Raw genomic sequence first — 16,211 nt, forward strand, 5'->3', positions numbered from 1 at the left:
CTGACTTCTATGAAAAAGATTTCAGAGCCCCCAGTTTCAGACTGGGAGTGTTAACAGCTCAGAATTGGATGGGATATGATTGTGACAAAGGCTGATTGAAGACTGAACTTGAACACGACTAAAAGGGTAATAGTTAATGTGTTCTTACTTAAAACTGAGGGCTTCCTTGGTAGCTCAGCTAGTAAAGAATCTGCCTGCAATGCAGGAGACTCGGGTTCGATTCCTGGATCTGGAAGATCCCCTAGAGGAGGGCATGGCAGCCCACTCCAGTATTCTTGCCTGAAGAATCCTCATGGACACAGGAGCCTGGCGGGCTACAGTCCATGGGGTCTCAAACAGCTGGACACGACTGAGCAATTAAGCACAGCACTTAAAATTGAAGCAGTGAGTTGGGCTCTTAACTTCGTCTCAAATGCAGAAACATACCAACAGTACAGAGCTTGAACATGAAAAGAACAAGAATAAATACAGTTTATGCTGGTGGGTTGCTAAGCCCCTCTACCTGATTGCTCTGCTCTGCTGTGATTTTGTTCAAGTTCAGTCCCATTTGTAAATCTTCTGCTTTCTCTTTCACCTTCCTCCACTAACCTCTAGAGGGCAGAGCTGATTGATGTTACCTTCTTCAAATGGGCAAGCCAATGAATTCCTGACAAAAGGCAAGGGTACCTATAATATACCTCAAAATTAAAGGGCCAAATGGTTCCAACACAAATATCTGTAAAGCATTTTAAGTGTTTTCATTCCTATACTTAAGAAATCACTAATCAAAAGGACAGGTACCTGTTTCTAATAAATGAGTTTTTAAGAGAAGGCAGAGAAAGGAATAATAAGAAGAAATTTGAAAACAGCTACTCCAAGGTTTGAGGAATATTTATATACGCACAAAACTGAGATTCACACTAAAATCTGAAAACAATGCATACAGAAAATAATTATACACTAGTTTGGCTTTACATACAAACTCTTAACATGGAAATGGTTTAAGGGGAAGCCCAAATTTATAACAAGAAAATATTTTTTTTTTCAAGGTTTACATTTGGTTGGTTGAGCTGTGGTTAAACAGACTGAACAAGTATCTCTGTGTCTATCCTCCCTGTGGTCCACAGCAGTTGAGCATTCCACCGGTCAGGAACACCCTCTGCTGGCCTCGTTACCACACTGGCGAAAGACAATGGGATTAGGACACCCTAGATCCTAGGATCACCTACCCATTACTGGATCCATTCTCTCAGGATGGAAAAATATCCCTGGAGTGAACGCATACCCACCCACTGACTGGCTTCCTGATATTCTACAACACCGTAAACCTCCTTGTGGTCTCAGCTTTAGGTCCCGTCATTTCATTTCTTTGTCATGCAGTGGGGAAAATAAATGTTAGGCCAGTACCCTCTCTCCAGTCATGGCAAACGGCGCATTAAACCACTGCTCGAATGTGCTGCAGCTCTTAAAAATGGTGGGGAGGAGGAAGTTGAGGAGGGCCCAGAGTTCCGGGAGCTTATTCTGCAGTGGGGTCCCGGTCAGGAGGATCCTTCTGGGGGCCACGTAGTGCGTGTTGAGGACCTGAGTCAGCTTGCAGTGGTGATTCTTCATTCGGTGGCCTTCGTCCACTATCATGTATTTCCACCGGATCTGTAACGCAAGAGGAAGCACCAACATGTGGTGAGCGAGGGAAAACACAAGTATCCCCAAGAGGCAAGTGCTGATGTAGAAAACCAAAGAGCTCATGCTTGGTCCAGGCTATGGCATAAAAGACTCTCAACAGTCTTATTTCCTATACCTGACAGTCATGTCACGCACCATGTAATGATGGGATGAAATAACAGAATGTGATCCCTAATTACCTTTTCACAAAGAAGGCAACTAGGGCCCAGAAAGAAACAGCTGGGCCAGGACTAGCGCCTGTGTCTTCCCATCTAATACCTCTTCTATCAATGCTATGTCATGACAGCCTGCCAGGTTTAAAGGCTACATAACCACTGCTCATGATGAGTACAGAATATAGTTCCCCACTTGAAGCAGAGGTTAATGACTGATTCCTCCAAGACGACATCAGCAAGTGCCTATAGCCGAAGACCTCTGGCTTCATGCCCTTTTTCTATTACCTCGGCTGACTACTACCTTCAGGGCTTGGCTCCTGTTCTTTCTTTAAATTTGAACTTAGTTGCTAAGATTAAAAGTTGGAATACTTCATCTAAATATCTGGACATCCAGCTTCTTTTAAAACATTAGAAGATCTAGCAACCTGGACTCTCTTGCTTCACACGTATTCCTGACCTGACAGGTCTAGGACCCCAGTTTCAAGACGTCTAAAATGAAAGGACAGACTCCCTGGCAGAGACGGCAGTACTAAAATAGCATTCTTCTGTTTATGCCAAAACTTCAGAATTAAACACAATATATTCCTCCAGCATGACTGAGTCACTTCAAAAATAAAGAATGACCATATGACACGATCTCCCTTTCTAAGTCTACACACAGTCCCCTTCCCCTCTCACACCTAACCCTTCAGCCCCCTCCAAGGTCACTGTTTCTCAAAGTGAGAACAATGAGGAATATCCCACAAAGCCTTTCCAATCCCCACAAAACAGTGGCAATGGCCAAGAAGAGCATCTGGCGTTCAGATGTCCCTGGATCCCATTGCAAAGCTCTTAGAGAGGAAGGAGAAGCAAAGAATTCTATGAAGTCTCGCCTTCCTCAGTAGAAGCACCAGGAAAATCAGGGGAAAAGAATAAAACATCACTCAGGAGGGGATGTCCGGGTAAAACAAACTACCAGAGGTGTTTTGGGGTTTCCTCCCCACTTCCTCCACCTCCTCTAAGAAAATTCCTTAAGAATAATCAAAGTTGTACAATCAATTGTCCCAAACTTACCAATAAAAGAGGCCAGAAGATAAAAATGTACTTAATCAATATTCTAAATCCACCTTCCTGCCTAATTTGAAGGTCTATGATTTTGCTATCGGATCTACTGCTAATTAGATCTTCCACTCAAAACAAACTACTACCCCTTTCTAGATTTTCATTTCTCCAGAAACAAAGGCAATACAGCTCGTTACCAGGCGTCTCCGATGAATTTTGAAATGCATATGCAGAACACACGATACAAATTTTCTCAAAAGGATCTCAAATGTACACACATATTCCCACAGTTATACTCAAAACATGTCATTTTTGACACTGCCAAATTCATCTCAGAGTGTGAAGAAGACGAACACACAGCATCGTTGCTGGTGCCATCTCAATTATTAAACCTCCCCTGGGAGCACATTTCCTTTATGTATTTCCTAGGATGCCATGAAGGGAACTCTCCGTTCCCAGGGCAAAGGTTTAATGCAGAGATTGAACAGACCCCAGAAACAGTGATTCTGTTCAGTTCTGGCCATAACTTAGTTGCAGATTATAGTGCTTTCAAAACACCACAGCGTAAAAGAAATTACTAAAGGAAAAAAAAAAATGAAGTTCTCCTACTTGCTCCATGACAGAAACTACTCCCATCATTCTACATGAATATATTAGGAGGCAAGATGACATAAATGGAAAAAAGATTCTATTTTTTTGGCTAACGGACAGTTTAGGACCTATAAATTAGCAGATATGTAGGTCGCAGGTAGAAAACAACTTTTTCCCGGCTCCAAATATACAGTCATGGAAACAACCCAGAGTCATCCAAACAATCATGGCCCATTATTTCACTGGAAATAAACATAAAACAGGGAGAGCACAAAAGCTACAGCTTGGATAAACGTTCATATGGAGAAGACCATATGGAGAGATGCCGGCTCATCTCCGGAGAGACAAAGACACAAGAGGCATGAAGTTCCGCTGCTGACAATATCCCAGGGCAACAAAAACAATTATTTCTTCCACAAGCACGATGTTCAGAGCTGTTGGAGAGAAAAACAGTTGCAGAAGGAACCCAGGTAAATTCTTTTAAGCGATGTAAACTCATTAACTACAACAGGATAGGTGAGAGTCCCAGGATCACTGACACACAACAGAAAACAGCATACATACAAGCAAAAACCTATGACCAAAATATATCTGACTCTGAAAGAGAAAGAGAGGGAGAGGGCAGTCATCTAATGAGCAAATTACAGTAGTGAGTATAATTTGGGGAATATTTTACATTCCAGTTGCAATGGCCCATAATTCGAGACAAAAGAATTTTTTTAAACATACCTTTGCAAGAATGTGCTTGTCTTTTATAATGTACTCATAAGTAGTCAGGAGGACGTTGAATTTGCCACTCCGTAGCTGGGGGACAAGAGAGCGACGCATGGCAGGGGTGCCCTGAATGGGAAGAAAATACAGATCTATATTACCCCAGGGAAGGAGGTGTGCGTTGTCCCCCACTACTCATGGCTTAATGGAGCCCAGACACATGACCGAGGACTGCACATACACGCAATTATCATATATAGATCCATTATCCAGGAGGAAAGTACTTGGCAAAATTGCCCACGTCTGGGTACTTTTCAGACTCTTGCGGAGAGGCTTTCCCACTGCAGACCAAGGGAGGGCAGGGAGAGAAAAGGAAATTATGGTGACCCCAAGGTAGCAGAGAACCCGCTGCTCTGCTGAAAGGCTCCATTTCTACAGGGGCATCCTGCCGGCGCTCGGCTGTCTGGGTAATTGCCTAACTTTGCAGGAACAGTGGGCATGGTGCTGGCATGCGGGATATGCGATATTTGTCATTTGTATTACTCTCATCAGAAACCTCGCAATATGATAATTAACAATTTTCTTCTGCATTTCACTATCTGAAAGTAATTATGGTTTATTACAGTAATCTTCTTGGGATGATTAACTCTCACTGTTTAGTACATGATGTACATGACAAAACTTTACAACCAAATACAGTTCACAGATGTGCACATGGAATGAAGAAAATAGGGTCTATTTTTTGCTTTTCCACTATATATAAATACAGCATTCCAAACCTTGTAAGAAATTTTCACCACAGAAGGAGCCCATTTGTCAAATTCATACGTCCAGTTAGATAGAGTCCTGTAGAACAAAACAAAATACAGAGAGATGTTTGTATAAAAGTCTGTGGTTAAAAAGATGTTCTCATTCACTTTCAGGCCTCACCTTGAAAGAGGACAGAGAATATAAAATATCTCAACTACACATTCATTTTAAAGGTGTGGAAATAAGAGATAAGTTAGAAACAAGTGCCACAAAGCGTGACAAGTTTGAGGATTCATAAGAAATCTGTGAGAGGAAAAAAAATTAAAGAATGCATGAACATAGAGGACAAAAAAAATCTTATTTTTAATACTGAAAGACAGCAATTACCAGAGTGATTTGGGGACTCTAAAAACAGCCATACAAATTCAGAGAAATTTGAGTCAGGAAAAAAAAATGATAAAAGCACATGAAAATACTAAATAAATCTGCCAGGAGGGAACAGGGGGAAAACAGTAAATGTCTTAAAAAAAAAAAATCTCCCAAACCATCAGTGTAATCTATGAGTCAGAACATGTAAAATATTGATAAAAAGCAAAATACATGTTCAAGATGTAGATAACATGGAAAGGATGTCTAAGTGCTGTGAGTTCAAATAAAATGGATTTAAGAGGTCTGTGAAGAATTCTCATTTAGGCAAAATTTGAAGGAAACACTAAAACAGAATCTTTACTTTATCTCAAGGTCCGAGTCTGTAATGAGCAGTGAGATCTAGAAGAGGACCTCAGTGAACAGAACTGCAACCTCACACCACAGTCAGATGCACTGCATCCAAGGAGGGTAGTTTTGAACAGGAATTCCTTCCCACAGGTATGTCCACTCAAAATCCACAAGGAACCACGCAGTGGACGAGACATGGGAATGTGATGGAAAACAGTGAAGACCTCTCCTGACAAAGTGGCATCACCACTGCAGATAAACCACAGTACTGAGGGCAGTTTAATACAAAGTTCAGAGTCTGGATTTTGATTTAGATTCTGCTTTAAAGGGGACACGAAAGGAAGATTTAAGAATACACCTTTTTTTGAATATATGTAGCCTTTTAGAAACAGAAGGAAAAAGTCAGAAATCTTAAAAAAATCAAAACTTTCAGCTTCATGAGCCACTTTAGGTGTGATAAAGAATGAGACCCACTGTGCGGTATGCAGGCTGTGCAGACTGCAACAACACGAAGTGCTGGGGAAAAAAATCACTTCATCTTGTGCTTACGTAGCCAATCAAAGAGGCCAGGGTGGGACACAGGGTGGGAAATGAAACATCTAAATCCAGATTATATGCTCTTGATAATCCCACTACAGGCTACAACTCTGCCTTAAATGACAAATGACAAATAGGGCAAGCTCTAACATAAAGAAAGATAACTGCAGAATAAATGGCTTTACTTACGAAAGGGGAACAATGATGAGATAGGGGCCATTGAGTCGTTTGTGCTCCATCAGATAAGTGATGAGTGCAATGGTCTGTATGGTCTTTCCCAGCCCCATTTCATCAGCTAAGATTCCGTTCAAATTGTTATTATACAGAGAAACCATCCATTCCAGGCCCTGGAGCTGAAATGAAGAGTAATTGCTTCAATTATCCAAGATCTGCACAGGTAATTAATACTAATACAACTCAAGTGGGGCTGCGACTTCTTAACTCCTCCGTGCTGTACATCGGATTTCCCGCAGTAGGAAAGTGGGGGAAGCACCAGCACAAAACGAAATTCAAATGTGAGCCTGTAATCACCCCGCTGCTTGGCAGGTGCTGAGTGCTAATCAGATTTAGAAGTGATGGGCTGGAGCGTTCCGGGGGGGATTTTAAGCAGCTTTACCGTTCATCCCTACTTAGCATTTCACAGTATACGGCATTCTAGAATTATTGGAGATGAAGAAAACCCAATGAAAATCCATTCCAACCACTCCAAGAACAAAAAGCCAATGTGAGAATTAAAGAAAAACAAGCCAGAAGGCAGGTTGGGCATGGAGATCACAGGTCATTAGAAACAGGCTTCTTGGTAATAAAGAGCCTGTCAGCCCCCCAGGGGTGGGATCCCCTCAGGTGAGGTAGCAGAGTGATCAGGGAGCCAGGGGCATCTGCTGGCGGAGAAAGCTCCCAGCCTCACAGGGCAACTCAGCAATGCAGGTACTCCCCAAGGGCAGCTGACCCCAGGAAACACCTTCAGCTCAGTTAAGTACTAAAGCACAGCACCAGAGACACAGCTTTGGATTCCCACGTTACACACAAGAAAGAGTGGGTGAGAATACAAAATTGTTCAACTTTCCTCTCCAGCTACGAACTCCCTTCCACCACCGCTATCACAGATGTTAGTTTAAATGAGACGATTCACTCTCTCTCTATATATATACACACACATATGCATGTGTGCTCAGACATGTCCAACTCTTTGCGACCCCATGTCACTGTAGTCACCAGGCTCCTCTGTCCATGAAATTCTCCAGGCAAGAATACTGGAGTGGGTTGCCATTTCCTCCTCCAGGGCATCTACCTGACACAGAGATCAAACCTGCGTTTCTTGTGTCTCTTACATTGGCATGAAATTCTTTACCACTGCACCACCTGTGTGTGTGTGTGTGTGTAATTGCTACAGTCAATTTAGCTTGCTAATGAAGTTATGCTTAGGGAAACATTAATTTTCATTTCTTTCATGTAAAAACAAGATAAGTGATTCTTCCATTTTCAATATTTATTAAATGGTGATTCTGTGAAAAGGACCAGGCAAGGAGCTACAGCACATGGGTATCTACATATGTAAGATGCACACCTCTCTTCTGAAGTTTACAAAGAGAAGCCAATAGGCCATTCATGCACCAAGAAGCAGTTGGCAGTGCGAATGGTATATTTATAAAATTGTATAGACCAGAATTTTTCTTGGGATGAGCACTACCATGGTTTGAAAAAGTACTTGGATAAGCTTCTTGGGGTGCCTTGTACCATGCAAGATTCTGAATCATCCTAAAGGTTTTTGCAGAACAGCCGTAATGCCAAGAGATGAGAAGAACAGAAAGAGGCCCTCAGGGGATGCAAGAGAGAGGGGCAGAGGAGGAATGGTGGGAACCCAGTGCTCAGTGGGAGGAGCTGCATGCCTGCAATGTGACCCTGAGCCCACCCGACCTTTAGGAGTCAGCTAAATGCCAGACACATTTGGACACTCAATGGGAGTGGATTTCTCTCTCTATTTGTTAATGAAAATTGGCAAATGGGCTGAATTTTGCATTTGTTTTAATCCCAGATAAAACAGAAGCAGAAACTGATTTCATCAGGTGGACATGGGTAGTCAGAGTCCAGGAATAAGAAACTTTATGAAGAAAAAAAAAAAAAAAACAGAGGAGGGGCAGAGTGAGGCATGTTCAGGAAATCTTACAGCAGCCAGCAGAGGAAGACCATAAAATTCCTATAGGGAAAGAGGAGGAGATAGGTTTGAAAAGACAGTGATGAAGAATACTTAAAAAGTTCTCAGATGGCAGGAGGAAATAAACGCAGCTTTAAAAGTTATTTATGAATAATCTAAGGAGTGCACTTTCCATACACAGACATACAGGAGGTCATCAGAACCAGCTCCAAGTTCCTGTCTACATCAGGCAGGCCAAATCAGATGACAACGACTTTGAACTCCATGGAAGTAGCATGAATATGGCCTCACTGCAGCCAGAGCACTGATTCTCAAATTGTGCTCCAGGGACTCTTGAGGGTCTCCAGACCCTTCTGAGGAGAGCACAAGAGCAAAATTATTTTCTTATTAACACGAAGGCATCATCTGCCTTTTATATTGCATTGACATTTGCGCTGATGACGCAAAAGCAGTAGTGGGTATAAACTGCTGGCGCTTTAACACAAATCAAGGCAGTACCGAGGCCGCAGCAGCTGTATTCTTCTCCTCCACACAATGGCAGCCAACACAGTGCCGTGCTCTAAGAGCTCAGCAGACCCTGGACTCAAGTTCCAAAAGTTTGAGAGCTATTGGCCTAAGGTGCATACTGGGTGGGTCAAAGAGCTTGTTTAAGTTTTCCATAAGATGTTATGGAAAAACCTGAATGAAGTTTTGACCAAATCAGTACTTCCCAAAGTGTATTCCAAAGGACCCTAATTTTACAGGATATGAATAGGAATGTGATATACGAAAAGAAAGTTTGGTGGCCAGAGAAATTTGGGCAATAAGAAGCTAAACTCATTTCATTGTAGGATGCTGATACGGATGCATGACACATTTATTTTTGCAGAGTCATGAGTTGCTGATGCACAGCATGGGCTACCAAGAGGGGTCACTGCCAGGGTGCTCAGACATCTGATTGGCTCTGAAAGTCCTGGGTGACACCTCTGATCAATTATAAGTGCCTCTGTTCATTCTCATACATCTCCAACTTTGGAATAGAAAATTATACAGTAATCCAAGTTACAGCTGATAGTATTTCCCATATTTATTAATATTTAACCACAGAACCCATTTTCCCCATTCTTTTTGGGGTCTATCTCACAGGACAAATGTTGCAAAGAACACGCTTTGGAAAACACTATGAAGTGGAAGGAGGTAAAAGACAGGTGCTGACCTCATTACAGACAGGTCAAGAGAAACATCTGTTATGTTTACAGCCTAGTTTTCATCAAAGCATGGATGCTCACCCCTTTATTGTGTCTCAAAAAAAAAAAAAGCATGTAAATGTTGTAGACAGCAATTCTTAGGTGGCTGAATTCATAATGTTAAACTATAGCCACCACTGAAAATTTTGAAGAAATATACTTTATTTACTTCAAAAAGGGACACAGATGTTCCCTGTACTCATAGAAAGTGGCTGGGTTTTCCATTCTGAAGAGATCCATGGGTAAAACAATTGCAAAGGTTAAGTCAGGATTTCTGAAAACAACTCATCCCAAAACCATAAAAGGGAAAATAGGTAAATGCCCTAGTGAAGAAGGTAAGATGGAATGCTCTAAAACAAGAATTACAGGCACAGCAGAGATAATCGCTATATTAGAAGCGCTATGAGGATTCCCTGGTGGTCCAGTGGTTAAGACTCCATAATTTCACTGCAGAGGGGCATGGGTTTGATCCCTGGTCTGGGGAACTAAGATCCCACATGCCACAAAGTATGGCCAAAAATGAAAAAAGAAAGAATGTAACCCCAGACGCCTGCCATTATCAACTCCCTTGAGCAATTAGCATGCACACAACATATCCAATCAAAATTAGGTAACAGATTGCAATTTGCCAAGAATACAATTCCCTGTGTTACCAAGAATACACAGTTACCACATCAGTTACCTGATAATGCTTCAGGGTTCCATTAATGAGGAGGGCCGACTGCTTCTCCACCCTCTCGGAGATGGCGTGGGCCACTGTATAGTAGGACTGGGAGCCTCTGGCACTGTACTGCATGCTGTACTCGTCGTCCACATCTTGCTTAGCTGTCCTGGGGCAGAGAAAGTGGAGAGTCATGCACAGGGAAGTTGTGCATGAATGGAGAGCCAAAAACAGCTGCAGTAAGTAGAGCTTTATTTATCACCTCCTTCATGTGTGCACGCTCAGTCATATCCAACTCTTTGGGATGCTATGGACTGCAGCCTGCCAGGCTCCTCTGTCCATGGGATTCTCCAGGCAAGAATACTGGAGTGAGTTGCCTTGCCCTCCTCCAGGGGATCTTCCCGACACAGGGATCAAACCTGATTCTCTTGCATCTCCTGCATTGGCAGGCAGATTCTCAACCACTAGCGCCACCTGGGAAGCCCCCACACCTACTTCATGCCCAGCAGGTAAAACATATTATCTGTAATCCTCGCAAAAAGCAAGCAAGGCAGACGTTACTATTACCTTCCCCACTTTACACCTGTGGAGAACTTCAGACTGAGATACGTTCATGAATTCATGAATTTGCCCAGGTCGCGTGAAGGATGGTGGCATCAGGATTTGCACACAGGCCTTCCTGACTTCAGATGGCTGCTGTGAGCATGAATTGCACCCCTGCAAGTTCACACTTTGCCAGTGAAGTGTCCTAGGCCCTTGAAAATCAAAGATAAATCCTACCCACAGAACACTGCCCAAAGCTTGGAAGACAGATTAGAGGGGGAAGAAGGTGACATTAAAGACACTCTGCACCAGGTTAACCAGCTACTGTGTCACTCTACAGAGGGGGTGTGCGAGTGTGCATGCTAAGTTGCTTCATTTCTGTTGGACTCCTTGCAACCCTATGGACTGTCCATGGGATTCTCCAGGCAAGAATACTGGAGTATGTTGCCATGCTCCCCCCATCCAAGGGATCTTCCTAACCTAGGGATCGAACCTACATCTCCTATGGTTCCTGCATTGCAGGTGGATTCTTTACCACTGAGCCACCAGGGAGGCCTCCTATGGAGGTGGGGTGGGGGTGGGCTCCTAAAACGTTCAGTGAAGAAGGGGGCAGATGGATAAAGGAAAGATTACTGAAGTGGGCACAGAGCCCTGGAATAAAAGGAGAAAATATCAGAATGTCTATTTCTGTTTTGTTTTTTTTTAAATCTCATCACTTTAAAATGTTCTCTTTTGCAGATTGTTTCACCACAATTTTTCTTTTAACATTAGAGCGATATAGGCAAAGAGCTGTGTAGCCCACCAGTGTAAGAGGATGGGTGGGGTGAGGCGAAGAGCTGGGTGCTCAGGTGAGGGGAAGGACTTCGAGGTGTTTCAGAGACTGGGCTGGGGGAGTCGGGGGCTGAGCACCTGCAGCAGCGAGGGCAGAGAAAGGAAGGGCACATTCCCCATGGGTTTCTGGAGGAGTGTTGATGCCATTACAGGAGGTGGGAAAGGCTGCTGGTTGGAGGGGCAAATTTCATCTGGGATGGAAGTGCTTATGACATGAGAAACCCAGGAGTGAGGGAGTGAGGAAGGAGAAGAGGACCAAGGAAGGGGCTGAGCGGTGGGACACGCTGGTGACCTCTGATGGTGGCATTTCAAGGGGAGTCTGGGCAAAGTCAGCTTTCCATCCTTAAAGACAAAGGTCTCTAAAAGAAAATTCATAGAGGATAACCCTCACGAAACACATGTGCAAGAGACGAAACTCTGAGAGATACATACTCGATGATCTGCTTGGCGTCCTTCTCCGAAACCTCCTCGCTGTTTGGATCCAGAAGTATTTTCTCTTCAGTTTCCTGCCTGCTGGACTCTTCCTCCTCATCCTGGGAAAGGAACAAAGATTCCACTTTAAAAATAAAGAGGGAATCCTTAGGATTGGCATTTTCTGGAAAGAGAGGGAAGAGTGTTCAACTTCACGAGTGAAGTGAACACAACCGAGGGGGGACATAAATTTAACCCTGACCTATACCAGGCAATTCCCACCGCTCCATGGCTGTTTAAACCACCGAATGAAAGAACAGAAGGAGCCCTCTAGCAATCCCCTGGAACTCTTGCTCCCCAAGAGTAAATATGTAAAAACCATGCCAGAAAGATGGATCTGTATCAATATTTGGTCATCAGAGGGTCTTGCAGATCAGGGGTCCCTAACCCTCGGGTCACAGATGGGTACCAGTTCATGGCATGTTAGGTACAGGGCTGCACAGCAGGCAATTGAGTGAAGCTTCAGCTCTATTCACAGCTGCTCCCTATTGCCCGTATCCCCATGGTCTGTGGAAAAACTCTTCCACGAAACTGGTCCCTGGTGCCAAAAAGGTTGGGGACTGCTGCTGTAGACCACATGTGCTCTTGATAACTTAGCCACCTTCTACACCCTTCTCTTCCAAAGCCAGCTGAAGAGATCTTAGTATTGTCTTTTTGATGATGCCCGTGGACCCTGGATGTTCCCACACACCTTCACGATGGAGGGACTGGAGCTTGCAAGCATGTGGCCTTCTGGGTGTGTGTTGTGCGGCCACTTCCTATTTCTGGATATGTATATAAACACTGTCAATAACATGGCAAGGGATTCATCACCTCCCCACTTCTGAACTGTGTACTTGGTTCTGCTGGCCTGTTGGAAAGCTTTACTAAATATCCATCATATCCACTTGGTGTTGAAGGCTAAATCTTTTCAGATAACCTAGAAGAATTCCCTTTAAAAGTAGGCTTAAAGAGAATGATGCTTTTCCATCACTTTTGAATGAAACAATGAGGACTGACAATGATTGTGATGCTGAACATTAAATCTCTGATCACAGATCATTGAACTGTAAGGGGTAAAATGAGGAGTGGGTACAGCTCCTTCATGTCCAGGTGAGCACCAAGAGGGGACATGACTGGCCACAAGATGAGGCCCCAGTCTCTGGACCCCCAGGTCAGAGTTCACTCTGGTACCAGTTGTCTGGAGCTGTCTGCAGTTATCACTCTTAGGAGGGCACCTTTAGGTTGAGTAGCCTTCTTTACTTCGTCTCTGTCCCTCCCTGGCTCTCAGACTCAATGAGAAGATTCTTCCAATGGATCATTTATGGGCCCATTCATCCGAGTAAACAAGAGATATTTTAAAAATTGATTTTGTAAATTTCAAATACCTCAGAGAAAGAGTAGCCTATAAAAAAAAAATAGCATGCCTTCAAAAGTATTTGCTTGTTAATAGTACGCTTTAAAAAAAAATAGCTTTTATTATCTTTCATCTTTAATCCATGGCAGATTAATTTAGGAAACACAGGTCCACAAAACAGAAGAAAATAACAACAGCCTTAAAATTCTGGTGAGCTGTCAATGGTAAGGCTGCTCTGCTCTGGCCATGGTGCTCTTTGAACCAAGATTCCTCTAAACTGGTAAACATCAGATTTAATGACTACACACTAGCAATGCTCTAGTAAAGGAGATAAAAATCTTCATTTATTTCTTCTATTTGTAATTGTTAAGCAATTTAAAGTTGATCTAGAAATACCTTGATTATTCTTTCATTTCTATTAAAAGTATACCACTTTAGGTTCTAGATTCAGTGAGTATTCCTTCCAAGAGACTGAGAAAGGTGGATAACAAGTATATCCAAAGAATTAAAACAAGAATCCCATTAAAAAAAAAAAAGAGCATCAATAAACTCATTAAACCAAGTGCATGTTGCCCTTTTTGTCCACATTTAAATACTTACAGCTTCAAACAGGCCTAAGCACTAAAGGACTTCAGGCATTTTTAGGCTCTTAACCCTCAGTGTAAACCACTTAGAAGCATGGAATTGCTTTTCCCAAAGTAATCCGTCTCCAATTTTCCTCCAAAGACCTTTCTACCACCTCCAATTTAATGCCGGCTTCTCTTTTCTTGGTTTCAAATAAATTGAGAATTCACCAAGTTTCCCCACTGGCCAAGAGGAGCCCCTGAGAAGTCACTGTGTATCTAGGCGTGAACCAGCGAAGCTCTGGCAAGCTCTCTAGGCCAGCTGTCACCCGTTGGCTAACAGTGGAGGACAAAGAGACAGAAGGGCCCAGGTATTTTCCGAGAACTTTCCAGCCAATGAACTCCAAACAGAGACACAAACATACCTCCTCCTCATAATCAGAATCACTCTCTTCACTGTCCGATCTAGGGGCAACTTCGTAACTACAAGAAAAAGAGCAGGGAGGAAGAGCAAGTTTAGCCTTTTAAATGATAAAACTATGTGTGTGTATGTGTATACACAAATACATATGGTCCATTCTATGTACAAATGACAAATGCAAGTAGTAACCTCAGTTCAGCAATGGTCAGGTTGTTTTAGTTCCCAGATTTTACAAGGACCACAAAAATCTAAAAAGCCAAAGAACACCAATAATGCTGCTTTCATGCCATACCCAGGATTCATTTCCAACCAGGCGTCCAGCTGACTTGCTTTGGGTGCTTCTGGGCCAAACAGGACCTTGCCAGTTTCTGTGTGAGTCACTTTGACGGGGAGGTCACTCATCTGGCTGCTCTCGTCTATGGGCTAGACAGAAGAAAAGACACGGCACTGCTTAGTGTTATGACATTCTCCCAATTCTGTGCTAGAGTTTGTGGCTATCCAGCTTTTGAAACCCTTTCCTGTCACTAGAAATTTCGTCACCGGGTGAGTCCCAGGTGGGATGCGGGAGGTCACTTTCCACTAAAGAAATGGAAAACATTGGCCTTTCTTGCAGCTAAGGTATTACAAGACCTAAGCTCTGCAACTGGGCACATTCACCAAGGCTCTGAATCAGGACCTAGAAGAAAGCAAGGGCCGATGGGCACACTGGCACGAGAGCACACAACAGTGGCAGCATTGCCCGTGCAGTGGTATTGGCCTTGCCTACTCCCAAGGCCAGCTGTGTCTTCACTAACCAGGTGTAGAGTACACCACAGTAACATATAACTGATATAACCAGTCAGGTTATTGCCTTCAGGAGATCTGATGACCCATGCAATACCCTATTAACATGTTGCCTTCTTACTTAAATCAAGCAGAGCTGATTCTTGCTATTTTCAACTAAGAACCCTTAAACCTCCACATATTAATTTGCTGTTGTTCAGTCACTAAGTCATGTCCGACTCTTAGGGACCCCATGGACTGCAGCACGCCAGGCTTCCCTGTCCTTCACTGTCTCCCAGAGTACGCTCAGACTCATGTCTATTATGTTGATGATGCCATCCAACCATCTCATCCTCTGTTTCCCCTTTCTCCTCAAGCCCTCAGTCTATCCCAGCATCAGGGTTTCTTCCAATGAGTAGCTCTTCGCATCAGGTGGCCAAAGTATTGGAGCTGCAGGTTCAGCCTCAGTGCTTCCAACGAATATTCAGGATACTTCCCCCAGATAAAGACTACTACAAACTCATGGTTTCAGAGAGAATCATGGAAAAATGAAAGAGGTATTGTCACTTGTGTCATCTCTTAATGGCCAGTGTGGCTTCTGCAGAAACAATGTCATTTTATCCAAAACCAAACCATAAGGTACCTAGCCCAACCATGGGGACCTGCAATAAAGCAAAAGGCTCTGCTCATCGCAAATCTGGCAGATCCACCAAGTTTGAGCTGAAATTCGTTACTGGACTCTGAATGAAAAATAGTTTGCTCAGAAAATTAAGAGAATAAGTGAAATTACAGAGGCAGTGTTTAACCTACTTCAGAGAACAAGTTGTTTAAAAAGGTCTAAAACTGGAGTAATGCTATGCAAATGAATGCTACTGGTTACAGGGTGACTGTGCATCTAGGAGCAGGCCCCCAGGCGAGATGTCTGTTTGGAAACGCTTGATCTGTGAGTAATTCAAGTTGTCTATTTCCTTAAAAGTGGTAAAATTCAAACATTTAGGCAATTCATTAATTCCGAAAAGTTGTTTCTAAATGGTTATTTGGAGTTAAAATGGAAAAACCGTGTACTGTAGTTTATCTT

The 16,211-nt window shown here is 43.1% G+C and overlaps 1 protein-coding gene across 1 annotated transcript in view; it reads right to left on the reverse strand.

Annotated features, from left to right (window-relative positions):
• Window positions 1-16,211, reverse strand: part of SMARCA2 (SWI/SNF related BAF chromatin remodeling complex subunit ATPase 2) — a 163,458-nt gene that overhangs the window by 101,777 nt on the left and 45,470 nt on the right. The window contains exons 10-17 of the mRNA XM_068973585.1: window positions 14,664-14,794; window positions 14,376-14,433; window positions 12,013-12,113; window positions 10,228-10,375; window positions 6,354-6,517; window positions 4,940-5,006; window positions 4,179-4,289; window positions 1,387-1,629 (exon numbers count right to left, since the gene is read on the reverse strand). Of these exons, the coding sequence (XP_068829686.1) occupies window positions 1,387-1,629; window positions 4,179-4,289; window positions 4,940-5,006; window positions 6,354-6,517; window positions 10,228-10,375; window positions 12,013-12,113; window positions 14,376-14,433; window positions 14,664-14,794 (1,023 nt within the window). The remainder of the gene's footprint in view (window positions 1-1,386; window positions 1,630-4,178; window positions 4,290-4,939; window positions 5,007-6,353; window positions 6,518-10,227; window positions 10,376-12,012; window positions 12,114-14,375; window positions 14,434-14,663; window positions 14,795-16,211) is intronic.

This window comes from Capricornis sumatraensis, chromosome 6 (genome assembly GCF_032405125.1).
Source record: "Capricornis sumatraensis isolate serow.1 chromosome 6, serow.2, whole genome shotgun sequence".
In the NCBI taxonomy this organism is placed as follows: domain Eukaryota; kingdom Metazoa; phylum Chordata; class Mammalia; order Artiodactyla; family Bovidae; genus Capricornis; species Capricornis sumatraensis.